This window comes from Brachyhypopomus gauderio, chromosome 3, assembly GCF_052324685.1.
Source record: "Brachyhypopomus gauderio isolate BG-103 chromosome 3, BGAUD_0.2, whole genome shotgun sequence".
In the NCBI taxonomy this organism is placed as follows: domain Eukaryota; kingdom Metazoa; phylum Chordata; class Actinopteri; order Gymnotiformes; family Hypopomidae; genus Brachyhypopomus; species Brachyhypopomus gauderio.
In genome coordinates, this window is record NC_135213.1 from 21,131,580 (window position 1) to 21,156,887 (window position 25,308).

Below are 25,308 nucleotides of genomic sequence, written 5' to 3' on the forward strand. Positions count from 1 at the left end.
TTTACATAAACAAAATGAATGAATGAATGAATGAATGAATGTGCTACAGTGAAATTTAATCTGTCAGGTTCTGGAGACAGTTCTAGAGATCACTCTGGTCTGCAGGTAAAATTCAGTGCTTTAAAAGGTCAGTCCAAACTCAAGATCCAAATACAGCAGATGGGCAGACAGATCAATAACAGAACAGAAAAACAGGAAAAATCCAGGATACCCGGTGAAAGTTGCAACAAGAGAACAAGCAGGTAAGTGAACACACAGGAACAGTTCATGAACGTAAGACAACACTAACAAGACCTTGCGACAACATTGGACACAGCATATATAGGGAGACGGAGGCACAGGAACAATTACTAATCAGGAGATATATAATGAACAGGAGGGTTATGGGAAATGTAGTCCGTGAACTGCCTGTCAAATGTAGAGGGCATGAAAGAATCCAACAGCACTCAAATTTTAAAAGGACATTCAAAAAACAAAGCTAGCTATTACCCGGATCCACTGTAACTATAGTGCCTTTCTCACAACACTGCTCTGAAAATCTCTAGGTCTGTGGTCCGCAACCAACGGACCTCGGTCCGGATACGGACCCAAATGCCATCCCATCCGGACCCAGAATAAATTGTTAAAAATATTTTTTAATTTTGACGGGAGAATTAATTTTAAACCGGAGCATTTATTTCAGGGCTATTGAAAAAACGTTCCCCCCCGGACCCCCCGGAGTGTTACGTTCCCCCCGGACCACAGGTCAGAGCTATCTGCCAAATTTGGCCCGCAGAAAAATATAGTTGATTAGCCCTGCTCTAGGTGATCTGTTACAAATCTACTACTAATAGATCAACTGAATACACTGTACAAGCAAAGACCCCCAGCATATCTACCTGAACATCAAGCATTTCGTGCTTGGTTTTGTTTTGTTTAATTTGTTTTGACTTCACTGTAGCATTCAGTTGTCATAGAGCATGTCTCCACAGAACTCATGGGGCAGCTTAGAGGCACCGCCAAACACATCCACGTTGTTGTTTTCCCAGGCAACCACGTTGCCGGGCATGTAGGTGGAACAGTTGGCCATGGCGCTGATGTCCACATGCTTCAAGACCCGGTCCCACATGTTGAAGTGGCATAGTTCGCCCACGAAGGCCTGGATGGCGTCAAAGCGCCCCCCCACCATGTCCTATGGAGGCCATAAATGACAGGCCTCGTTAAACACAGCACATTAACCACGGCTGTCTTCTGATGCAAACACTGCATGATGTGGCCTACTGTGTGATTGCTGCTGTGACAACCAGTGACTTACTAACATGAAACACTTCCTGACAAGCTTCCACTGTCATTCTCACCTGTTCCTGACCCAGGATGAGGACTCCGCCAGGTTTGATTGGGTGCCAGGAGGCCAGGTACTCCCCTGTGCCCCGCCTCTGCCCGTCCTGATAGGCCTCCCACACGCCATCTCTGGTAGTCCAGGTGATGCAGATGTGGTGCCACACCCCATCGCCCAGGTACAGCGGCAACTGCGCCACCTCCATGGGCACAAAAGGAGAAAGGAACCATTGTGAATGATAACAGCAGTCTACATATGCCATTAATCGCTCTGTACAGTGTTGTAGTGCATTAAAAGTTCAGTGCTGCCGGCCGCTTCGTTAAAGGTGAACATGTTAATATGGCAGCGAGGCGTTTATGTTCACCTTGTTGTTAATGAGCAGCTCCATGGGGTTGTTGCCCCACTCGATCAGCACAATCTCATTGGCCTGCCCGGGGACCCCGTAGGAGAAGGGGGTCCCCACGCCCGGGCTAGCACTGGACCTCAGCCACATGCACACCGTGAAGGCATACATCTCTGGCAGGCTTTTCTTCACCCGTCCGAAAAGGTAGTTCCTGCGCAGGGTGAAGGACAGCTTGAAGCCCTCCGGGGACTTGAACCCAGCATGCCCTGCAGCCCAACGGCGCCAATTAGTAACGATTCACATCTGGGGGCAAGCGTGTATTTCACAACAAGAGAGTTTGTGAACTCGTTCTGCACAACGGAGGTCCGGCATGCTTCGGCACCAGTACCTTTCTCCAGGTCTGAGATCCTGTTCTTGAGGGAGTGGAGGACGCTCTCTGTGCGCTGGCGGTGAGCGGCCGTGTCGTTGTACAGCTGCGCTTTCTCCACCGCCAGCTCCCGGTCCTTCTGCTTCAGCTGCCGCTCCAGCTCCCAGAGCCGCCGCTGTAGCAGTTCTCGCAGAGCGCTGGGGAACGCCGACCCGGAGAGGTTGGCTCGCATCCGCTGTTGCTGTGGACAAGAGGAGCCATTACGGTGCATTTAGGTTACATTTGACTGCATTGGGTAGACCAGCGTGATCATTCAGTGTGTAGGGATGCCATTATTACTTTAGTGCCCCACTACACATGTCAGTCAGGGCAAATACATAATACATAGAGAGGGTTTATTTTAACTAAAGAAAATTATACAAATCTAATATGTTTAGGCATGTTGTAAAAACACTCGGCATAGTAACATTAATGTCATGATATGGATATTTTATACATGATTTATACATTATGGCTATATATTATTCTTTAAATACAGGACCTATATTGTGTAAGGGGAAGTAAACTTCTATCAGGAAAAGAAAAGTCCAAATCAAGACAATAAAGCTTTTGTGTCTTAATGTTAAGATTATTTTGATTCATCATTTTCTTTTTACAAGATACATGTCCTTATGTCATCACACATTGCATAACAATGATATTTTGCAAACATAACATATTAAGCTGAAGTTATGAACTTTATATATGATATGAAGTTTACATATACATATTCTAAATGGGAGTGCTTAGATCAGGGACATCAGACCTGATCAGCAAAAGAATTTGATAAGACTAATTTGGATAATTTGAGTTACAATCTCTCTCACTGGGCATTACAATTAAAAGACTAAAATGATCTTTTAAGGGCTTAATTTTTTTATAAAACATATGACTTCGAGGGTATGGGTTGAAAATGGACGGTCTGATTGGCTGATATTAAATCGGCATTAGTCACTTTGTTTACTAATTATAGTGGCATAAGTACCTTTGCTGGAAGGGCGTGGGGACAAAGATAGAGCAATAAACCGGATCATCCCTATAAGCCGCAACATCTCCGTTTAATTACCAATATTGCAAATGACTCAAGCGTAGTAAACAACGTTTACTATGTAAATATATTGTACTATATGAAGTAGGCTACAGGACGGTTGGTTTTGGTTGTAATGTAATGAAGTTATCAGTTCCGTGACAAACATCAAAACATCACATAGTGACTATCGTCTTACCTCTAGATTTTGTAACCTTTCTTTTAAACTCTGCATAGTCCTCGTAAGTGCTTTAATAGTTTCGTTTGGGTCGTTGGGAACGTCATCCATTGTTTGATTATTTTTTCGCCACGTCGTGGAGTTTTTACCTGCAGGCTTACATCGAGAAAGTTTGTTTGTTAGTTCTTTTATGGTGTTCAGCTGATTGACAATCGTCTTCTTCTGCTGTACGACTGTTTCTCGCAGTTGGATGACGGTGGTCTTCAATTCTTCCTCTCGTGCTGAGCTTCTAACAGGCGCGGACTGTAATGGACAGCTCGCTACTTCTCCGATGGGGACAGCCGTACACAGAAAATGGTTTCCTTTGTTTTCTTGTCCGCATACAACCATTAAAGACGTGAACGTGCAGAAACACATCAGTTCAACTAAATGAGTCCGCATGTTTATAAATAAGCGAGGATCACGACAGCATATCTTAATTTAAGATAAATAAGGGAAAATCAAGTTGTTTTCTTTACTTTACTTAAAATACATCATCAAGTAAATCACTCGACTGAGTGCATTCCTTCGTGCACGAGTTGCTGACCATGTCTTCTACTGCAACTTTTCATGCTGCTCCTGAGCATCGCGCGCATAACGGTGCTGAAAGGACAGCTACCAACCGACTAAAGGCTCGCGCTCCCATACGTCACTTGATCTTTACATGTGATTACAAAAGATCTATAACTGCAAGATTGACATTAATTTACATCTAAATACAAGAAAACATGAGCGAGGAGTAAAAAACACCCAAGAGCGTAATCCCAGGATTTGGGACAAATGCATTTCATAACATGAATGGGGAGGACAAAAACATTTCGCCCTTCATCCACAAGACGCCAGATTTAAATTGATCAGTGAGATGTTTGTAGCAGTGGTCAATTACATTTGTATGTAATTACTATTTAACTAAAAAAGAGAATAAGACATTTGATTTAACCTACTGGCCTGAGAGACTGAGCTATGCCTGATTGATACCAGATAATTATCACATCCTTCATATGAGGTCAACTTTGATACTCTACAATTATCACATCCTTCATTAGAGGTCAACTTTGATACTCTACAATTATCACATTCTTCATATGAGGTCAACTTTGATACTCTACAATTATCACATTCTTCATATGAGGTCAACTTTGATACTCTACAATTATCACATTCTTCATATGAGGTCAACTTTGATACTCTACAATTATCACATCCTTCATTAGAGGTCAACTTTGATACTCTACAATTATCACATTCTTCATATGAGGTCAACTTTGATACTCTACAATTATCACATCCTTCATATGAGGTCAACTTTGATACTCTACAATTATCACATTCTTCATATGAGGTCAACTTTGATACTCTACAATTATCACATTCTTCATATGAGGTCAACTTTGATACTCTACAATTATCACATCCTTCATTAGAGGTCAACTTTGATACTCTACAATTATCACATTCTTCATATGAGGTCAACTTTGATACTCTACAATTATCACATTCTTCATATGAGGTCAACTTTGATACTCTACAATTATCACATCCTTCATTAGAGGTCAACTTTGATACTCTACAATTATCACATTCTTCATATGAGGTCAACTTTGCAAGGTTGTCATGTCGGTGACTTTATGACAAATTCTGGCCACGCACTCTTTGTAGCTTTGTAAAAACTGTTTACAAATTTGTTTACAAACTGATAGCAAATGTTTTGTCAACAAGGGTTTTGTCAAAGCTTTGTGCAGTAATGGAGTAGTGGTCTAATGCACACGGCCTGGCCATCTGCAGTGGTCACTGCAGTGAAAGGTGATATCAAACACAGGCTGTTCAGGACTAAGGTCCTACTTTTAGGCTAAATTAGTTTATTGGTGTCATAGCTGAAGTTGTCTTAACTGCAGTGTAACACAAAAGTTAATCTCTTTTTTGTACGGCCAGTGCTTAAAATCATAATCAAACAACTGTCAAAACCCTTACCTGGGGTGACCTGTGGGGTTCCTTAAAAAGTGCTATATAAATATAACTTCATTCATTCATTCATTCATTCATTCATTCATACAGTGATGGTCCCCAATATGCTCTAATGGTTATAGTGTTCGCTCTAATGGTTATAGTGTTCGTCCTCAGCCTTAGCCTGCTTTCTTTCCTGGCATTTATGGTTTCCATTTCCAGAGTGTTTTTCTGTTTGAGTAGAGTCAGCTTCAAGCTGATACACTGACCCACAAATTGAGTCTTGCCCTTTGACATAGCTTATAGTCCTTGTTTTGCAACATAACTCCTTCATAAACAACATACCTTCCAGTCATTCTATATAGATTATGTGTCTCTGAGTGACTCATTCAGAGCTGGGCAACTGAAAAGAAGGAAAATCCTTTGCACTGGTGGGTTTGACATCAGATAAAGGTGAAGATGCAATCCGTTCTACAGAAACCTACAACTGAATCATTAGCCACAAGGTCCGTTCAAGTCCTGAATCATGACACTGATAGCCCCACTGAAGGAACGCATGCTGTTACATGTAACTGAATCACTGACATAATAAGGTACAAATTTCACAGTACATCAACCCACATAGGTATTTAATCACCCCAAATCTATTATTTACGCCTTGTGCTGAAGTTGTTCTTTAGCAGCTGTGACAATAAGGAGAGTAGGATGAACCATTATTACCAGAGTCCATGCAGCAGTCTCGACACCTATGGGGAAGTGAACAGCCTGCAGTTCACATCCCCAGACGTTATCACTCCTCCCTCAGTGTCAGGAGTCATGAGTTCATTTACTGTGATGCCTCTGAACAAGCCTAAGGATCATATAAGAAACAAATAGAGAATGAGCTCCTCACATCACCTTCAACACAGCCAGATATAGAATAGCACCCAAGAAAACTCTATCCAGCTCATGACTGGAATTACTTGCTGATATATCGGAAATTCACTTGGCAAAGCTTAATCACACAGAATTGACCTTGAAAATGGATTGCGTCGTTTTATGGCCTGACTCCATGGCAGTACTGACATGGGTCAAATCAGAAACACGCAGTTATAAACCTTTAATTGCCGACTTCTTAAAGGCCCAGAAGACAGGCACTACGGGGAACCCAAGAGCACCACGGCTGATGATAAGCCGTCGTACAATCTCTTCTTTAACGTTATGTTTTAAAAGTTCTGTGTTCATTAGTAAATGCATAAATGTTGGCCAGCATGTGCACTACCAAGCCTTGACTTGATTCATTAGCAAAGACTATGAGGAAACTTTAGATGAATTCTACCTTGGTTTCTAGGAGAGGGAAATAAAATCTATCATGGCAGCACTTTATGAAACATTAGGCAATCAGACAGTCAGAGACTGAGGGCATACTCATTTCAAAACCACTGCATGTATCATCAGACATGGATCCAGATCCTTTTACCCTGAATACGAGGTTAACAGGGAGGGCTGGGTGCACCATTACCCCAAGTCAGGTATGAGGACTCATAATCGGAGACAAAGGATACAGTTTTCTCACAATCCTACACAATATTGTACATGAATATATTAAATATGCTGAAATAATAGTAGTTATGGGTCAGAAATAGCTGTGGTGAAAGCTTCACCAGTAATGTGTAAACTACAAAAAGGTGACAAGGTGTAAAAACCACATTCTAGTTGTTCTTTTTGTAAGCTACTATTAAAGAAATAGAGAGATCCAAAATAATTAACACCACCCATGTTTGGCAGCCAGACATGACATCATCACTCCTACCACACATCCTGCTACTTATGTCATCAGTCCAATAGTGAGAAACCAGGTAAAGTGTCTTATTGGGAAATCTGAACACAAAGTACAGACCATTCCCAAACCACTATTAGCGATCACCCAGAAGAATGATACTTACGGTCTCAGTTGTTTTGAACAGACAGTGTAACCTGATGTTGTGTACATTAATGATGCCACTGAAGAAGATATATCAAAAGGAACATATTATTTTTAACACATAGATAGATTGATAAGTCAATGAAAAAAGTACAGACAAGAATAAATAATGTATGTTCCTGAGGCTACAGTTACCAGGAAAATTACTAGTCCACTAAGTAATGTTCCTTTTTAAAAGAGCACTTGAATCATTTCCTATATTAGAGTAAGCCTGTTGGATAATATATCTGAACAGACCTCTCCAGGCTGTTCATTGATAGCTCTCTTTTGGGGTGTCATAACAATAACATCCAATAGATATCCAGGTCTTTATAGTGAATGAGCAAAAATGTTATCTGGGAACCTGTGGGACTGACATTTGTGAGTACTATCTATTCTATCACACACTGTAATGGTAAGCAGGGGCTGGTGTGGGATTTGAAATGCTGACACTATGAACTGGTGACCCTCCCTGATAAGACCATGAGAGGAATGAGTCCTCCAGTGTTAAGAGGTATTTTGGGACATTTTGGAACATTTAAACATAACATTTTGTTCCTGATGATCTGGGACAGAATCTAATTTTGAACTGAAATTATCAGAAGAAAAGTTCATTTACCACACTGTGTGCATAAGGAGAGTGTTGCTAGTCCACAGATTCTGGTGCAGATTCTGAGATCTGAAGTCTTTATTTGTTTTCAACATTAGAAATCAAAGTGTCAAATATATGTTTCTGTTCCAACAGAAGGTTATTAAATAGTTTTTTCTTTTTTTCTTTCACTTTAATTTTTATAATAAAGTGTATAGGCCTACATGATTTTATTGAAGTACATTGAACTGTCTCCCACTGAAAAATACATTTTAAAGGAAACTGAAATAACTTTATGTAATTTGTTGTAGATGTTCTTGAAATGACACATTTATTGACCTTAAAATATAGATATACTTTGCATAGAAATATTTGGCAAAGACAAAGCTTATTAAAGAACCTGTAATATTTCATTTAAAATTCAAAACCTAATCTAGGCTTTTGTGATATCTAGAGATTTTCAAAGTTGAGGGCCAACCGGACACCTCTTATTTCCACAGTGATTATTTGATGGTTTATGTGAAACTATCATATTAATCTACTTTCCTTTGAGGCCGGGGGGGGGGGGGGGGGGGGGGGGGGTGAGGACAGGAAGTCATCACTTCATTTCCACAGCTCAACAATGGAGCCATTGAAATGATAATGCAACCTTTCTACCATCTGGATCATTTATTGTGCTCCAGCAGAGTTGGTGTGATAGTACAGAAGATTCTGAATGGCTTGCCTGAATTCATTAACCAAAGACATTGGCTAATTGAAAAGAAATAAACATTTCAGGTCTTGTTTCCTTTTGTCAGTTTTTTAAATAATATTGTCGAATAAGCTAGCTGCAGTCCCAGTAGGCTGACAACGTAATTTACAACATATACTTATCACTATGAATCATCTATCAGATAAGGAATGTGTAGACTATTCCAAAAGTAATTGTAATGTGCAATAGTTAAAGATGAGGGGTAATAATATATAGTACCTGAGGTTTCCCGATAAAGGGTGTTTCTGATACAGTTCCTTTATCAGATGGCAAAGTGCATCGTGTTCTTCAACTCTGACTGTGTGACAACCCACAATGCTACAGCACCCTCATGTGGTATTTTAATGAACTTACATGAATGCAATGCGTAGATTAATAACTTTGCCATTTATTGTCTGAAGCCCACATTAGCTAATAAATTAATTGTAGATTTCTGCTACTTAGCAGAGTTTTGGATATGTACTGAAAGACAATATATTTAAGTTGAAATAACGTTGTTCGTCAATATCATTTCCAGAAAAATATAATTGCAAACATATTTACGCATAGATAATCTACGGTCACGAAAGTTGTATATATTTGCTGTGAAGTAGAAAAGGCAAGAAAGCTTTATCAATCAAAATACAAAGGAAGTGGAAGACCATCGTTTTTGATGGTCTTCTTACTTCTCCTATTTTCTAAGTATCCTTCCGCAAAGAACTATTTTCCGTTGTTTAAAATAATATAAATGCATTTCTGTACACAATTGGCTATCAATTACTGTTAGATATTGGCAGTGTTATTTACAACATACATATATAATTTCGTTTCGGAAATACTAATATCTACATTGATCATTCATCAACAAACAAGCGTATTTCGGGTTTCTTCAAAACCTTCCGCTCTAGTTGACTCGATGTGAGCGGAAGTACAAATAAAACCATTTCCTTGTGCCATTTGTTGGTAAGTCCTTGGATGCGTTTCTTTTATTTAATGCAAATCATGGGGGCATTTTGCACTTATACTGTTCACATGTGCATATATGTGTATTGGTGTATGTTCTCTACTAAGGGATTAAATGGATTTGAATGAGACTGACTGGGAAATTGTTAACGACAGGTTAAGCAGCAAGTAAGATGTCCTAGCTGGCTATGCTAGTTAGCCACAGCGAATTGTGAGCAGTCTGGTTGTTAGTTGCAGCCTATAATTTTAGGGATAGAGTTTTAGAAGGTGCATATGCAAGCAGACTTGACGTCTGTACATAACTACTTTGCACCAACATTTTCCTCATTGCCACTAGCTTTATTTAAATATACTCGCACGGTTGCTTTTTAACTGCAGTGATGTCATCTTAATGCGCCTGACTGCAGTTGCCGCTAGGCTAGCTCTGTTAGCATTAGCACAGCCTTATTTTTGGCGCGTCTGCTGTTTTCGAAAACTACACCTAAAGTTGTTTTAAGTCCACAGGCCTATCTTCTGTTGACGTTTTATGGGGGTTACGAGTAAGTTGTCGAAGGACAACAGGGGTTTACCGTTTGGTCTGATTGTTAAGCTGAAATTAACGTTAGCCAGTCTATGATGGCTATAATACATGTAATACCGCCGCTCGCAGCTATGAAGACACGGGGTCGGAGCTAGAAAGATTACAGTTAGTTAGTTACATTGTTGTTCGTATAATGCATTTTGGTATCTAATTACCGGTACGCCGTTTAATATTAGTTGCAAACAGTTTGCAGTATTGCGAGTTGATGCGCAGAAATAACACGTAGTCAATTGGCTAACGAGTACCTTTAGGTGTATTGGCTTTGCTTGTGGTTGATGTGAAATGCAAGTGACTAATCGTTACATTCTGTTTTGTGTAAACGTCATTCAGGCGGCATGAATTTCAACTGATACCGGTGCAGACACTTGTCTGCTTCTAGCCAAGCGCAATCCTGTCTCTCCCGGCCGCCACCATGGCCTTCGTGCCCACGCCCAGCCCCACTGTGGTGGACCAAACCACCCTTATGAAGAAGTACCTGCAGTTCGTGGCTGCCCTCACGGACAACAACACGCGTGAGTACTTGGAACAGTCACACACCTGGGATGTCATGTTGCATAAGTTATCCGGGACTATGGTGTGAGCAGTACGCTTCAGACCAAGCTGAAGTGTGTGCGGATTAAGTAAGGTCTGGGAATATTCCTGGATATTTGAATGATTAAAAATGAATCCTGAAAAGATCTTAGAAGTCTCCACATGAAATAAACTGAAATGTACCCTGCCTTATCGTCTCCTCTCTCTGATGCAACTTTTAGAAGATGAAACCAAATTGAAAATGATGCAGGAAGTCAGTGAAAACTTTGAGGTAAGCTCTTAATTCACGTTCCCTCAAATGTCTTGTCATTGGACATATTGTCCACTAAGTTTCTTTTCTATCAATGCCTTGATTAATGCTTTAGTCAGTTAGATTTCCTAAATGAAAATTTTCTTAAATATTACAATATTTGGAAAGATGACCTATAATGTTATGAACTGAAATGTCGATGGTAATTAAATGTGTTTTTGTATATTTTTACAGAACGTGACATCGTCTCCTCAGTACTCGACTTTTCTGGAACATATCATCCCTCGCTTTCTCACATTCCTTCAGGATGGAGAGGTGCAGTTTCTGCAGGAGAAGCCCACCCAGGTACCGTATCACCCCCCCCCCCCCCCCCCCCCCCCCCCCCCCCCCGACACCGCCCCTCTGCTGCTCCTCCTGGCCCTCACCCCCTTGCTTGTCTGTCGATCGGGCCCAGTCAGGCTCTGACTGAGATGTTCTGTTGCAGCAACTGAGGAAACTGGTCCTCGAAATCATCCACCGCATCCCTACCAACGAACACCTGCGCCCTCACGTGAAGAACATCCTGTCTGTGATGTTTCGCTTCCTCGAGGTTGGTTGGAGCACGCTGGCACCACCTGAGGTTCTACACCTGTCTTCTTGGATTTAATACAACTGCTGTTCTTGTTTTGGTTGTTTGTTTTTTAGATTGAAAGTGAGGAGAATGTGCTCATCTGTCTGCGTGTCATCATCGAGCTGCATAAACAGTTCAGGCCTCCAATTTCTCAAGAGGTGGGACTCCTGCCGTGTGGCCATCTTCTCTGTCCTTTCGTTCATGTGGTAGAGCAATTAATGAAATTGAGTTTGCTCGCTTCACAGATTCACCACTTCCTGGATTTCGTGAAGCAAATCTACAAAGATCTGCCCAAAGTAGTGGTAAGCTGCTACAACGTTGAGTGCTGTAAGCTCTGGAGTCTGTTCTGTCTGCACTGTTTTTTTACATCATGACCTCCGAACCTCCTTAGACAAGGTACTTCGAGAATCCTCAGGTGATAGCGGAGAACACCGTGCCCTCTCCAGAGATGGTGGGCATGATCACCTCCGTGCTGGTGAAGACGGCCCCCGAGAGAGAGGACAGCGAGACCCGCACGGTCAGTGCCGCAGGCAACACTCCTGCTTTGCAGCCCTGTTCTTAAAGTACATTCACTTTTTTTGTTAATGGAGACAGGAGGCACAATGATGAGGGCGATGTACTTTAACCCAGATAATGGTACGCGTGTGCGTGCACACAAACTTTAAAGTGCCATCAGACCTGGGTGCTGAAAGTAAAACTGATAAGATCTGAGTGTCTCAGCTGCTTCTCTGATTGTTCTTGGACTTGTACCATTACAGCATGTGCAGGTCATGACTGATTTTCATGGATTCTCTGAATGGCTTTTTTTGCTACTGCCACTAGAGGGCACAGTCACCTCAAGTTGATTACCTACTAATGCATTTTAGCGCAACCGCGCTCATGATCTAGTGTGTGAAGCCTAAGAAACGGCATGTAAATTGCATCCCATAAAGCTACTTGATAATCCATTAATGTCTCCGCAGATAGACAATGCAATCATTATGCTATTGGGGGGGGGGGGGGGGGGGGGGGGTTGGAGGCACTTGAAATTAATTAGTTTCTCCGTCATCCTTTATTAGTAACAGCTGGTGCACCTTTAAGCAGCCGGGCTCTGTGCTGTATGTGAGTGATGCCTTTGCCCCAACCTGCTTCTCATTTGTCTCTTTTGGGCTCCAGCATACGATAATCCCGCGGGGGTCGCTGTCGCTCAAGGTGCTAGCAGAGCTGCCCATCATCGTGGTGCTCATGTATCAGGTGAGGCCGCCTGACACGGAGGAGCAGAGAAGGCTCAGTGAGTTTCTGTGAGTTTCTGCGCCGCTTCTGTGGAAACTGTTTTCTGATTGGTTTTGTGTGTGTGTGTGTGTGTGTGGGGGGGGGGGGGGGTTCTTTTTTTTTCCTTTTTTTGCAGCTCTACAAGCTGAACATTCACAACGTGGTGTCTGAGTTTGTGCCCCTGATCATGAACACCATCATGCTGCAGGTGTCGCCCCAGGCTCGGTCGGTGTACTCCTCCAACAACACACCAGCACACATCCCTTCTGTTTGGAAACCAAACGTGCATTCATTCTGGATTTCTGCCTACATCTCATTCCAGGCAACACAAGCTATATAACAAGGAGCTTTATGCAGATTTCATCGCTGCTCAGATCAAGACCCTGTCCTTCTTGGCTTACATCATCCGCATCTACCAGGTACTGTGGGCGTGGCGGAGCTTCAGCCCATGTGCATGTGCTGTTGGCCAAGGAACACCGGCGATGTCTAACATTTCTGAACACCAACTTTTAATGGCGTTTTATTCCCAATGCAGAGAGCTGACATTGATGTATTCACTGTACTGAAAACTGGAATCCAATTACACTAGTGCAGTAATTAACCTAGAGTACCTAGAGTTGAGTATACCCGTGTTGGACAGTCCTGTTAAGTGTTACAGCTCACACACACACCAGTTAATTAACCATAGCAAATAAAATGTAATTGATATACAAATTTTATATGAATGTGGAAAATCTTTTCTTCATATTGTGTATGAATTATATTTGAGATAATTCTAAATTTGCAAGGAGGAGCAAATGCAATCATTTTGCTCTTAATGTAGAACCCTGATGTAATCGAGTCTCCCACTGGAGAGGACTCCTTAATGTAGAACCCTGATGTAATCGAGTCTCCCACTGGAGAGGACTCCTTTTCATCCTCAGCAGCTTTACTTGATGTGATTGGTTGTTCCTGCGAGCTGCTCTGTCATGCTGAGTGAGGTGTGTGTGTGTGTGTGTGTGTGTGTGTGTGTGTGTGTGTGTGTGTGTGTGTGTGTGTGTGTGTGTGTGTGTGTGTTCAGGACCTGGTGGGGAAGTACTCTCAGCAGATGGTGAAGGGCATGCTGCAGCTGCTGTCCAACTGTCCCCCTGAGACCGCCCACCTTCGCAAAGAGCTGCTCATCGCCGCCAAGCACATCCTCACCACAGACCTTCGCAGCCGTGAGTGGCCCCACCCCCGCCACACCCAGCTTGTGCCCCGCCCCCCTGCTCTGGCCACATCCCACTCACACTTCTGTGTTCGTTGCTTACACACCTCCTGTATGCTGTAACAACCTCTCTTTACTCATTCCACGTGACCAAAGAAACACAAAGTTCAACCGTTTTGGACGTTGAAGAACATGAAGAATGGCTTACAGCACTTTCACTTTGAAACAAACTGATTTATTTGGATACGTGAGAAGTCCTGTGAAGACTTCACAAATTAATTGCTAAATTGACAGATCCACACTGGTGATTTCCTGCAGTCTTCCCTGTGAGCTTTAGCTCTCAATCAATAGCAGTTGAAAAAGGAACGTGATACACTCTGCCAAATCATTAGCGCTGTGGAGAATAAATGAATCGATGTCAAGCGCTAACTACAAAGATGCTGCATTGATGTGTTTTGTGGCTCGGGCAATGCTTATACTTTCTGGGATGCTGAGAGAGTTCGATGGCACCTGATAAAGACTATTTGTCTTGCAGAATTCATTCCATGCATGGACAAGCTTTTCGATGAGTCCATACTCATCGGCTCGGGCTACACAGCGAGAGAGACTCTGAGGTAAGAGTGTAAGGCGGGGTGAGGGGGATGGTGATATGGGGGGGGTGGTTACGATTCAGAATCAAAGCTTCTTATTTGAAAACTAGATGGTTGAAGCTTCCTCCATGTCCTGTGTTTACGCTAGAGTTTGCCATGGCCGTCGACGGCGCCTCGGGGTGTTTGTAACTCTCCTCACACGGCCTCTGGCCGCCGTCGCCGTGTCTATCCAGACGTCTCCATGGACAGGGAGGGCCCCAGTGGGCTGTGCTCAGAAAATGTGCAAATAGCCGGCTAATGGTGCGCGGCATGAATCCCCGGAGGGCCACGGAGATCCAGGTGCCCGTCTTAGAGTGGCAGCTTGTCATCGCTGCCACAAAAGGGGTTGTGGTGGACCTGTCACGCCACCGGGCACTGTCCATCAACCTTTCCCAGGCGTCTCGCGGCTCACGGTCCCGCGAGGCTCCGCCATCAGAATCTGGCTTGACTCCCGATCTATCAGAATCATTATCAGCACTTTTTCTGGCTGGCCACTTCAGTGATCTGCCCAGCCTCGTTCCCTCAAGTGTCTAGTCTAGCAAGGTTTTTTTTCCCCCACCAAAGCACTTGTTGAATCAAGAAAGTGAAGTGCTGTTTGCATTTGACCTATTTTTCCTGGTGGATGGACCAGAGTCATAGATTTAAGCAGTGAATGGTCTTGTAATTGTGCGCTCACTAACCCAACTGTGTTTCCAGACCCCTGGCCTACAGCACCCTGGCGGACCTGGTGCACCACGTGAGACAGAACCTGCCCCTGACGGACCTCTCGCTGGCTGTGCAGCTGTTTGCCAAGAACATCGACGACGAGTCTCTTCCCAGCAGCATCCAGACCATGTCCTGCAAGTTGCTGCTCAACCTGGTGGACTGCATCCGCTCCAAGAGCGAGCAGGAGAACGGCAACGGCAGAGACATCCTCATGAGGATGCTGGAGGTACAACCAAAATGGGGCGCGCTGTTTCACAGAAATGTTGCTTAAACCGCCATGCAAAACACTACTGTGTATTTAAAAATTATTTATATATATATATATAAATAAAAACAAGTAATTTCAAAAATTCTTTTTTTTATTTTTTATAATTTTTTGCTATGTGTTCTGGATGAGAAGTTTTTCTGCTAATGTACTTCCACTAGGTGTTCGTGTTGAAGTTTCACACCATTGCACGTTATCAGCTTGTATCCATCTTCAAAAAGTGCAAGCCCCAGTCTGAGATGGGCACAGTGGATCCCGGCGCATTGCCAGGAGTGCCAGCCACGCCCACCACCACCACCACCACCACTCCTGCTTTGCCTCCGCCTGCTCCTCCCACGCCAGTCCCACCGGCTCCGCCCACTAGTACCACTTTTGACCGAGTGGGGGAGAAAGAGGATAAGCAAACTTTCCAGGTATCTGACTGCCGCAGCTTGGTGAAGACCCTCGTTTGCGGGGTGAAGACCATCACCTGGGGCATCACCTCCTGCAAAGCTCCAGGAGGTGAGACTCACCACTCATTTTAGAAATTTTAACATGTGATGGAACTTCACCTCAGAATATGCACAGAGTACGTAACTATCAATCAATCAATCAAATTTAATTTATACAGCGCTTTTTACAACAGTTGTTGTCACAAAGCAGCTTTACAAGTGCCAAGTCCTAGCCCCCAGTGAGCAAGCCATGGGCGACAGTGGCAAGGAAAAACTCCCTAGTTTTAGAAGAATGTGTGACCGTCTTCTCTCCTTTATTGATGGTGAATGGTTACGTCTTTTGGTCTACATTACAGAAGCTCAGTTTATTCCAAACAAACAACTTCAGCCCAAAGAGACGCAAATCTACATCAAGCTGGTCAAGTATGCCATGCAGGCTTTGGATATCTACCAGGTACGACCGTCCCCCAATTACTCTACCACAGGCTGTAAAACTGAGTTATTGCATATGGATGTCGTTTGATGAGAAGATGTGTAGAGTTGTGGATTAGTGATGTACTCATCAGAGGTAATGCTGATGGCGGAGTTCTACAGCCTATCACAGAGCCAGCCCCACCTTTTGCCTAGGTACAGATTGCCGGCAATGGGCAGACGTACATCCGCGTGGCCAACTGTCAGACCGTGCGTATGAAGGAGGAGAAGGAGGTCTTGGAGCACTTTGCGGGGGTCTTTACCATGATGAACCCGCTCACTTTCAAAGAGATCTTCCAAACCACCGTGCCCTACATGGTCGAGCGCATCTCCAAAAACTATGCCCTGCAGGTAGGCCCACGGCTTGGAACCATGCCCTGAAGGTGGTAGCCACTCTAGAAATTGAGGTTTGCTGTCCTTTTTCTCTCATTTCGGTCATGCTTGTTGTGTGAAAATCTCTCTCCTTAGATTGTGGCGAACTCCTTCCTGGCCAACCTGTCGACGTCCGCCCTGTTTGCTACCATCCTGGTGGAGTACCTTTTGGAGCGACTTCCTGAGATGGGCTCCAATGTGGAGCTGTCTAACCTCTACCTCAAGCTCTTCAAACTTGTCTTTGGCTCCGTGTCTCTGTTTGCTGCAGAGAACGAACAGATGCTAAAGGTTAGAAATTGTCCGCTTAACCGAGGTCTGACACTTAACCGAGGTTTGATGCTTAACCGAGGCACTTTTTTTTTTTTTTTTTATTGCTGAAACTTTAAAAGAAGGCATTGAAGAACCAGAGCTGAACCTCTGTCCCGGTTGTTGGTTGGCCGAGATAGCCCCTCAGAGTAGGACAGCTGGACGGGCCACTTGTCCATTCAGTACGAGTTTTTTTTTTGGGTGGGGGGGTTGGCCAATCGGGCTGAGGGATCTTTCCTGCCCTTTTAACCATGACGACACCGCGGCAACTGTGCCAGCATCCTCGCCACATTAATTTTAATGCGCTCTGTCAGCCCCTCAGATGAAAAATGGCAGTTGTGCCTCAGATTGACAGCAAGGACTCCCGTGAAGGTCGTGGGGAAGCGGCTGCGTGCGGAGGAAATCACTGCAGTCTCCGTCCCCACGACTCCCAGCTTTGGAGTTTTTTCCGAGTGTGATCTGATATTCTGAAAAATTAATTGACTCGCTCCCTTAAGTTGTCACATTTCAAGCTGACAACTGTAATTCAGCCTTCAGGTTATTAGTGCCGCGCGACGGCCTCGTAAAGTGTGCTGCTTCCTCAGCCGAAGTGAGAAATTAATTTCAAAGAAAGCTTAGTTGATGGTGATGCCGAGCTTCGTTTGTCCCAGTCTGCATTACGGTTGCCATCATTTCTGGACGTTTCTCTGAGTGCCGCTTGGCCTTCATTCGGAAAAGACTAATCTGTCATTTCCAGTGGCATCGTTTTATCCCTTCATTCTAAAGCCAAAGGCTCAATCTCTATACACGGTTCCCACTAGTCACAGAATGTCTTGAATATCATGGAATTTTAAAAGTCTGGATTTAAGCCTTTCATTCCTCGCACCCATTCAACAAAGATGGCTTTCTCCTCCCCATTCATTACAGCTCATGGAATTTCTGATTTGTAACCAGTGAAAACTCAAAGAATTGAGCATTTGATTTAGAATAGGGTTCATTTAATTTTCTCAGAAGTAATATTGGGTTGGGTTCTTGTTTATCTCTCTCTAGCCTCACCTCCACAAGATCGTGAACAGTTCCATGGAGCTTGCCCAGTCGGCCAAGGAGCCCTACAACTACTTCCTGTTACTCAGGGCTCTGTTCCGCTCCATTGGAGGGGGGAGCCACGACCTGCTGTACCAGGAGTTCCTGCCCCTCCTGCCCAACCTCCTGCAGGGTACGTAAGACACACCGCACACTCTCTTACCCCTCCTGCCCAACCTCCTGCAGGGTACGTAAGACACACCGCACACTCTCTTACCCCTCCTGCCCAACCTCCTGCAGGGTACGTAAGACACACCGCACACTCTCTTACCCCTCCTGCCCAACCTCCTGCAGTGTACGTAAGACACACCGCACACTCTCTTACCCCTCCTGCCCAACCTCCTGCAGTGTACGTAAGACACACCGCACACTCTCTTACCCCTCCTGCCCCCAGCTGCTGATTTAGTGCAGGTTTGTTTGTTTTAACTCCATATCTGTACTTTCCCTGCCTTTGAAATGTGCTGGGCTTGGATTACCAGTTCCAGTCTGACTAATCAACAGGGCGTAGCTAGTTGTAAATAATTTCCCTTTTTTTCATTTCACAGACGGAGGTTTAGATCGATTTAAGTATTGCCCCAGAACTCACACTCCCTCATTCTCCCTCCCTCTCCCGTCCCCTGTCCACGCGCCCCTCCTGACGGGCGGTGTTTGTCCTCTCAGGCCTGAACATGCTGCAGAGTGGCCTCCATAAGCAGCACATGAAGGATCTGTTTGTGGAGCTGTGTCTGACCGTACCCGTCAGGCTCAGCTCCCTGCTGCCTTACCTGCCCATGCTGATGGACCCGCTGGTGTCCGCCCTCAACGGCTCGCAGACTCTCGTCAGCCAGGGCCTGCGCACCCTGGAGCTGTGTGTGGACAACCTGCAACCCGACTTCCTCTACGACCACATCCAGCCCGTCCGCGCCGAGCTCATGCAGGTATGACCGTTGGCCCTTTTGAAGATCAAAAGGACTTTGAGTCTTTTTCTTTTTAAGGAATCTTTTCCCTCGCTCCCCCCCTTAGGCCCTTTGGCGGACATTGAGGAACCCGGCCGAGACCATCTCTCATGTGGCCTACCGAGTCCTGGGCAAGTTTGGCGGAAGCAACCGGAAGATGCTGAAAGAGTCGCAGAAGTTGCAGTATGTGGTGACGGAGGTGCAGGGGCCCAGCATTAAGGTGGAGTTCACGGACTGCAAAGCCTCCATTCAGCTGCCCATGGAGAAGGTAGGGCTGCTTGTGCATGGCTCTCCAACCGGAGTCTTGTTTGTTGACGGGCTCAGATTTGAACCGAACTTTGACGCGAGATGGCTTCCTATTGGCTGTGGGGTTTGGGTGTGTGAGGGTGGAGCCAGGGCTCCTCATATCATGATGAATGCTTGCCTGAGAGGAGGAGGTGGCATGTTCCCCGGGTAATTAAAGACCATCAGGCTGTGAGCTGCTGTCCTCTCAAACCCCCCCCCCCCATGCCCCCCCGTCTCCACTCCGTGCAGGTGGGATTATTTTCTGTGGCTAATGGCTCTTCCCACTGCCGCTGCTTGGCGAGACACAGGCTGTCATTTCTGTAATTGTGTTTGCGCCTCCAAGATGGATGCCTCCCCCTCTGTCCCGCCGCCACAGTGGAATTGCATTTGCATGTGGGCCGGTGGGCGGCAGATGTGCTTGGCCGGGGCCCTGGGGCCCAACTACGTCTGTTTGGATTAGGGAAGGTCTGAGTGTAGTCAAGACCCCCCCACACCCATAACTCACGCTGTCCCCCACAGGCATCGGCCCTCCTCCCCAATAACGTACGTGTGCAGGTAGTTCTCTGCAGGTGATTTTTTGTTTTTGTTTTGTTTTGCCCCAAACCCTTCACAAGGTTTGGTGATGCAGAGCTGCTGTGTGAGCGCTCCAGTCAGGGCTGCTCCTGCACCATCCCCCCCCCTGATTAATCTCCTCCATTCTCTCTGTCGCCTCAGAGGTGTGGCTCGTATTCCTCTTGTCTGAGCACGGCCCCGTTTAAATAAAGTTTAGCTTTCAAATGAGGCAAGCGAGCCTCTGGCCCGGCACGCCACGGGTCCCGCCGTTTGTCTGCTCGGTGCCACGAGGCAGGGGCCGTCGATTTAGCAGCGAAGACGCTCAATAAGGTCCTGCTGTCGTGTGGGGGAGGGACTGACTAAAGAGGCTAGCGGTCCCGCAGCCTGAGACTTTGAGCGGCTGAGAAAAGGCGTGAGTGTTGCAGACAGGTCTCTGGTGGAGCGTGCGTGTGTACAAGGTTGGGTGACCCATAATAATGTCAACAGAGCACAACAGCTCGGATCCCCCTGTAACTGAATTATGGATCCCCCCCCCCCCCCCCCACTTTTATATGCTCTTCAGTTAACCATCAAGATGAATATATTAACTTCGAGGAAGGAAAAAACTTTCAGAGGAACGTTTGCTTTGCTGCTGTCTGCATTGACTTCACCGAGTCGTACAGAGCGCTGTCCTCTAGCCTGGGCTGTCGGACGTCTCCGCTTGTCTTGTGCGGCTTGAACAGCGGTGTTCACCCAGGTGTATTGGACTGGCGTGCGTGATCAGTTCTGAAGCACCTCCACAGAACAGCTCCCGATTCAACTAGGAACGCGCCGTCTCATAGCTGGCCGCGCTCTGGTGTAATTTCCTTCTTCGTGTTTGTTATGTTTGAGCGCCGCCATTGTCCAGTCGAGGGGTGGTTTTCATTTAGTGTGAATGGCCCCCAGGGGTTTTCGTCATTGTCTTTTCCTTTATGTCCCTTGGCATCTTCCACAGGCTATAGAGACGGCTCTGGACTGCCTGAAGAGTGCCAACACGGAGCCGTATTACAGGAGACAGGCCTGGGAGGTCATCAAGTGCTTCCTGGTGGCGATGACCAGCTTGGAGGACAACAAACACGCTCTCTACCAGCTCCTCGCCCACCCCAAGTAAGACCCGCCACACAGCCACCCTCTACTGGTGCAGCAAACCAGTAGCATTTCAAAGTAGGTAACAAAGCACCTGTAACAAATGCAGTCAGAGGTCAGTTCCTGCCCGAGTCTCAACACACAGACCAGGTTGTGCTGTGAGGAAGTGCAGATTAGCTGAATTAGAGTTTTATATGGGATCTTCAGGAGCAGGTTTGGAGACCTTTGTTATGCAGGCTCAATTTAGACTAGATTTAGATTTGGTTTAGGCTGGGATTAGGATCAGTTATGTATGGATTTCTGAAAGCTCTTTGATGCTTTTCTACCAGTTCCCAGCACATACACCATCCACACTTCCCAAAACCCTGGAGTATGCCAGCTCAACCACACACACACACACACACACACACTCCCACAGGGCACCCTGCCGTCACCGTCCGCTTCCTCACAATGGTTAATTACTCAGAGGCTCGTCCCACAGCTGTGAGCGGACTGACGGGGAGGGTCATATCACCCCAGCATTGATCTCCACGCCGGGGCTAATTGACTTTCTTCTCTGTCTATTTACCCCCCAAAAGCCTGCGCCCCCCTAGCTGATATACTGAAGTGTGTCCGTTACGAAGGGGCAGTGCGGTCGGCACTGTCAGTGCTGATTCACGACGTCCCTCTTCCTGCACGCCTGCGCCGGTCGCCATGAAAAGCCTTTTCAGGAGGCAGAACGCTCTCTTAATATCACAAATGGCAGCCTCGCATAATGGCGGCCCGTCCGAGTGGCGTTTGAATTGATCTGCCAATCCCCTCCCTTCTCCAGCCCTGAAGCTGGTCCTTTTAAATAAAGATAATGAAACTGAGCAATCTGTCACTGCCGCCGCCAGCGTGTGCCGTTCTGAGACACCAGCGCGAGCATGGATAAAATACTCGCCCCCCCGGTAGTATCCCCATCAGCTGGGATAAATAACGAAACGCCAGCTCAAATGCCAGGTGACGTTTCCCACTGGACCGCGGAGTTGGGATTGCCCGATGTCTGGCACGAACGTTGCTACAAATGCCTTTTCCTCCTCAGTTTTACAGAGAAATGGATCCCCAACGTGATCATCTCGCACCGGTACAAGGCGCAGGACACACCGGCGCGCAGGACGTTTGAGCAGGCCCTGACGGGGGCGTTCATGTCTGCGGTGATCAAAGACCTGAGGCCCAGCGCGCTCCCCTTCGTGGCCAGCCTGATCCGCCACTATACCATGGTGGCGGTGGCCCAGCAGTGCGGTAAGAGCTCCTCCCCTGCCTCGGCCCAGCGCCCATCCAAGATCCTGTAAGGCGGAGCGACCAGATGCAGGCGGAGGTCACGGCCCGCCTCACCCAGACCCATCTCCCCCTCACAGGTCCCTTCCTGCTACCCTGCTACCAGCTGGGAAGCCAGCCGACCACGGCCATGTTCCACAGCGAGGAGAACGGCTCGAAGGGCATGGACCCATTGGTGCTGATCGACGCCATCGCCATCTGCATGGCCTACGAGGAGAAGGAGCTGTGTAAGATCGGGGAGGTGGCCCTAGCCGTCATCTTCGACGTCGCCAGCATCATCCTGGGCTCCAAAGAGAGGGTGAGGTCACGCGCTGCCCTTGAACATTGGTGTTCTGACTTTATTTTGGTGTGTGTTAACACCTGTGTGTGTGTGTGTCTGTGTGTGTCTGTGTGTGTGTGTGTGTGTCTGTGTGTGTCTGTGTGTGTGTGTGTCTGTGTGTGTCTGTGTGTGTGTCTGTGTGTCTGTGTCTGTGTCTGTGTGTGTCTGTGTCTGTGTGTGTCTGTGTCTGTGTGTGTCTGTGTCTGTGTGTCTGTGTGTGTGTGTGTGTGTGACTCCAGGCGTGCCAGCTCCCTCTCTTCTCCTACATCGTGGAGAGGCTGTGCGCCTGCTGCTACGAGCAGGCCTGGTATGCCAAGCTGGGAGGAGTGGTGTCCATCAAGTTCCTCATGGAGCGCCTGCCTCTCATCTGGGTGCTGCAGAACCAGCTAACCTTCCTCAAGGCCCTGCTCTTCGTCATGATGGACCTCACAGGCGAGGTAGGGCCCCTCCGCCCACGCCCATCTGCATCTGCCCGGTTCCGTCCTCTCGGCTGAGCCAAAACCAACCCCCCACCACACCCTCCCCTCCGCAGGTCTCCAACGGCGCGGTCGCCATGGCCAAGACCACGCTGGAGCAGCTGCTCGTGAGGTGCGCCACTCCGCTGAAGGAGGAGGAGAAGTCTGAGGAGGTGCTGAGCGCCCAGGACAAGTCCTTCCACCTGGTGACGCACGACCTGGTGCGCGAGGTCACCTCGCCCAACTCCACCGTGCGCAAGCAGGCCATGCACTCGCTGCAGGTGCTCGCGCAGGTCACCGGCAAGAGCGTCACCGTCATCATGGAGCCACACAAAGAGGTCAGTGTTGCTGGAGCCTGTCGATGGTAGAGTTAGAGGTCTCCAGTGCTCCACAGTCCGGTGGGAACAGGTGAACTTTGCACATATGTCAGGGATGTCCAGTGGCTCTGGAGATGCAGGAGCTCTGATTGACTTGAATCTTGTGTTGGAACATTGTTGGATAAACCAGGTGTAGTGGTAGTAGGTCTAGTAGATCTGAGTAGAACATTGTTGGATAAACCAGGTGTAGTGGTAGTAGGTCTAGTAGATCTGAGTAGAACATTGTTGGATAAACCAGGTGTAGTGGTAGTAGGTCTAGTAGATCTGAGTAGAACATTGTTGGATAAACCAGGTGTAGTGGTAGTAGGTCTAGTAGATCTGAGTAGACCGTGTTGGCATCGAGCGCTCCAGCTCCCCCTGCTCTACGGGAAATACATGAAAGATTGTTTATTGACTTGTTTGCTGTCAGGTGCTACAGGACATGGTCCCGCCTAAGAAGCACCTGCTGCGCCACCAGCCTGCCAACGCCCAGATCGGCCTGATGGAGGGCAACACCTTCTGCACCACCCTGCAGCCACGCCTCTTCACCATGGACCTCAGCGTGGTCGAGCACAAGGTCTTCTACACCGAGGTGAGGCCTCCTTAGCCCACGTGATACCTCGCTCCAGAGTTCAGCACGGGCTCACGGCGCCTCCGTCGGTCCGAGGTGTCGTGTCCCGTCGATGTGGGGCGTTTGGGCCTTGGGCCGTGGGTTTGACGGGCGTGTTTGTGGCGTGTGCAGCTGCTGAACCTGTGTGAGGCAGAGGACGCGGCCCTGATGAAGCTGCCCTGCTACAAGAGCCTGCCCTCCCTGGTGCCCCTGCGCATCGCCGCGCTCAGTGAGTCTGGCTCCCGCTCACGTGTGTCGGGCCGCGCTAGACCACGAAGGTGAGCGTGTGTCTCACGTGAGTCTTGTGTGTGTGTGTGTGTGTGTGTGTGTGTGTGTGTGCGTGTGCGCAGATGCCCTCGCGGCGTGCAACTACCTGCCCCAGTCCAGGGAGAAGATCATCGCAGCGCTCTTCAAGGCCCTCAACTCCACCAACAGTGAGCTGCAGGAGGCTGGCGAGGCCTGCATGAGAAAGGTGAGCTCTCCCACAGCACTGGTCGGTGTGTGTGTCTCTCTCTCTCTCTCTCTCCCTCTCTCTCTCCTGTCTTCCTACCTTTTTTCCCCTTTTTCTTTTTCTCTCACTCGTTCTCTCGCCCTCTCCCTGCCCCACTCTTGCTAATGAGTTCTGCCAGGAACAATCAATACAGGATGGAGTGAGGCAGGCGGAGGGGAAAATGAACGTGGCTGTGATGCTTCATCTGGCCATGGCTGGCCGGCCCAGCCTGCTCTCCTGCCCTCTCCCCTACTAATGGAGATACAGCGGCCGCCCAGTTTTTCTGTGGCCTGCTGTTGACTGGATGAGGCTGCATGCTGGTTGTGGTTGTTCTTTTTTTTAATGTTTGACCCGCGACCTTCCCATCAATCCCATTTTCCCCCAGAGACAAGACCAATGAGATTCTCTTACCTCTTTTAAAGTCACCTATTACAAGTGTTTGATAATAGCACATGTATTGTGATTAAAAATGTTGACTACTCTGATGTATATGATCATTTAGCCCAGACTATGACAGTAGTGTGGAGTGAACGTGCAGCGTGTGTGTCCTCAGTTCTTGGAGGGCGCCACCATCGAAGTGGATCAGATCCACACTCACATGCGCCCTCTGCTGATGATGCTGGGTGATTACCGCAGCCTGACCCTGAACGTGGTCAACCGCCTCACCTCCGTCACCCGCCTCTTCCCCAACTCCTTCAACGACAAGTTCTGCGACCAGATGATGGTGAGTCCCAGGTGCTCGCCGGACACGCCCAAAGGGCGGACGGTACAGTGC

The 25,308-nt window shown here is 47.0% G+C and overlaps 2 protein-coding genes across 5 annotated transcripts in view; one reads left to right on the forward strand and one right to left on the reverse strand.

Annotated features, from left to right (window-relative positions):
• Positions 1–780: 780 nt before the first annotated feature.
• On the reverse strand, positions 781–3,852 carry nptx2b (neuronal pentraxin IIb). The gene is made up of 5 exons (XM_076998593.1): positions 3,294–3,852; positions 2,050–2,269; positions 1,683–1,927; positions 1,338–1,517; positions 781–1,171 (listed from the first exon to the last, which is right to left on the reverse strand). The coding sequence occupies exons 1-5, from the start codon at positions 3,711–3,713 to the stop codon at positions 944–946; spliced, it is 1,293 nt and encodes a 430-aa protein (XP_076854708.1). The 5' UTR covers positions 3,714–3,852; the 3' UTR covers positions 781–943.
• Positions 3,853–9,418: 5,566 nt separating this feature from the next.
• Positions 9,419–25,308, forward strand: part of trrap (transformation/transcription domain-associated protein) — a 54,210-nt gene continuing 38,320 nt past the window's right edge. The window contains exons 1-30 of one of the 4 annotated variants that reach the window (XM_077000272.1): positions 9,419–9,479; positions 10,390–10,571; positions 10,812–10,861; positions 11,075–11,185; positions 11,325–11,429; positions 11,525–11,608; positions 11,696–11,752; positions 11,842–11,967; positions 12,606–12,683; positions 12,838–12,926; positions 13,024–13,120; positions 13,762–13,900; positions 14,423–14,501; positions 15,213–15,447; positions 15,648–15,987; positions 16,274–16,371; positions 16,545–16,739; positions 16,857–17,048; positions 18,096–18,261; positions 18,789–19,045; positions 19,131–19,331; positions 20,874–21,025; positions 22,068–22,267; positions 22,384–22,601; positions 22,862–23,059; positions 23,155–23,415; positions 23,864–24,025; positions 24,176–24,272; positions 24,394–24,515; positions 25,087–25,257. In XM_077000272.1, coding sequence (XP_076856387.1) covers positions 10,472–10,571; positions 10,812–10,861; positions 11,075–11,185; positions 11,325–11,429; positions 11,525–11,608; positions 11,696–11,752; positions 11,842–11,967; positions 12,606–12,683; positions 12,838–12,926; positions 13,024–13,120; positions 13,762–13,900; positions 14,423–14,501; positions 15,213–15,447; positions 15,648–15,987; positions 16,274–16,371; positions 16,545–16,739; positions 16,857–17,048; positions 18,096–18,261; positions 18,789–19,045; positions 19,131–19,331; positions 20,874–21,025; positions 22,068–22,267; positions 22,384–22,601; positions 22,862–23,059; positions 23,155–23,415; positions 23,864–24,025; positions 24,176–24,272; positions 24,394–24,515; positions 25,087–25,257 — 4,380 coding nt within the window. In that variant the 5' untranslated portion in view covers positions 9,419–9,479; positions 10,390–10,471. Of the gene's footprint in view, positions 9,480–9,542; positions 9,648–9,865; positions 10,019–10,389; positions 10,572–10,811; positions 10,862–11,074; positions 11,186–11,324; positions 11,430–11,524; positions 11,609–11,695; positions 11,753–11,841; positions 11,968–12,605; positions 12,684–12,837; positions 12,927–13,023; positions 13,121–13,761; positions 13,901–14,422; positions 14,502–15,212; positions 15,448–15,647; positions 15,988–16,273; positions 16,372–16,544; positions 16,740–16,856; positions 17,049–18,095; positions 18,262–18,788; positions 19,046–19,130; positions 19,332–20,873; positions 21,026–22,067; positions 22,268–22,383; positions 22,602–22,861; positions 23,060–23,154; positions 23,416–23,863; positions 24,026–24,175; positions 24,273–24,393; positions 24,516–25,086; positions 25,258–25,308 lie in introns of those variants that run through there. The other 3 variants (XM_077000273.1, XM_077000271.1, XM_077000274.1) reach the window with 3 other exon arrangements.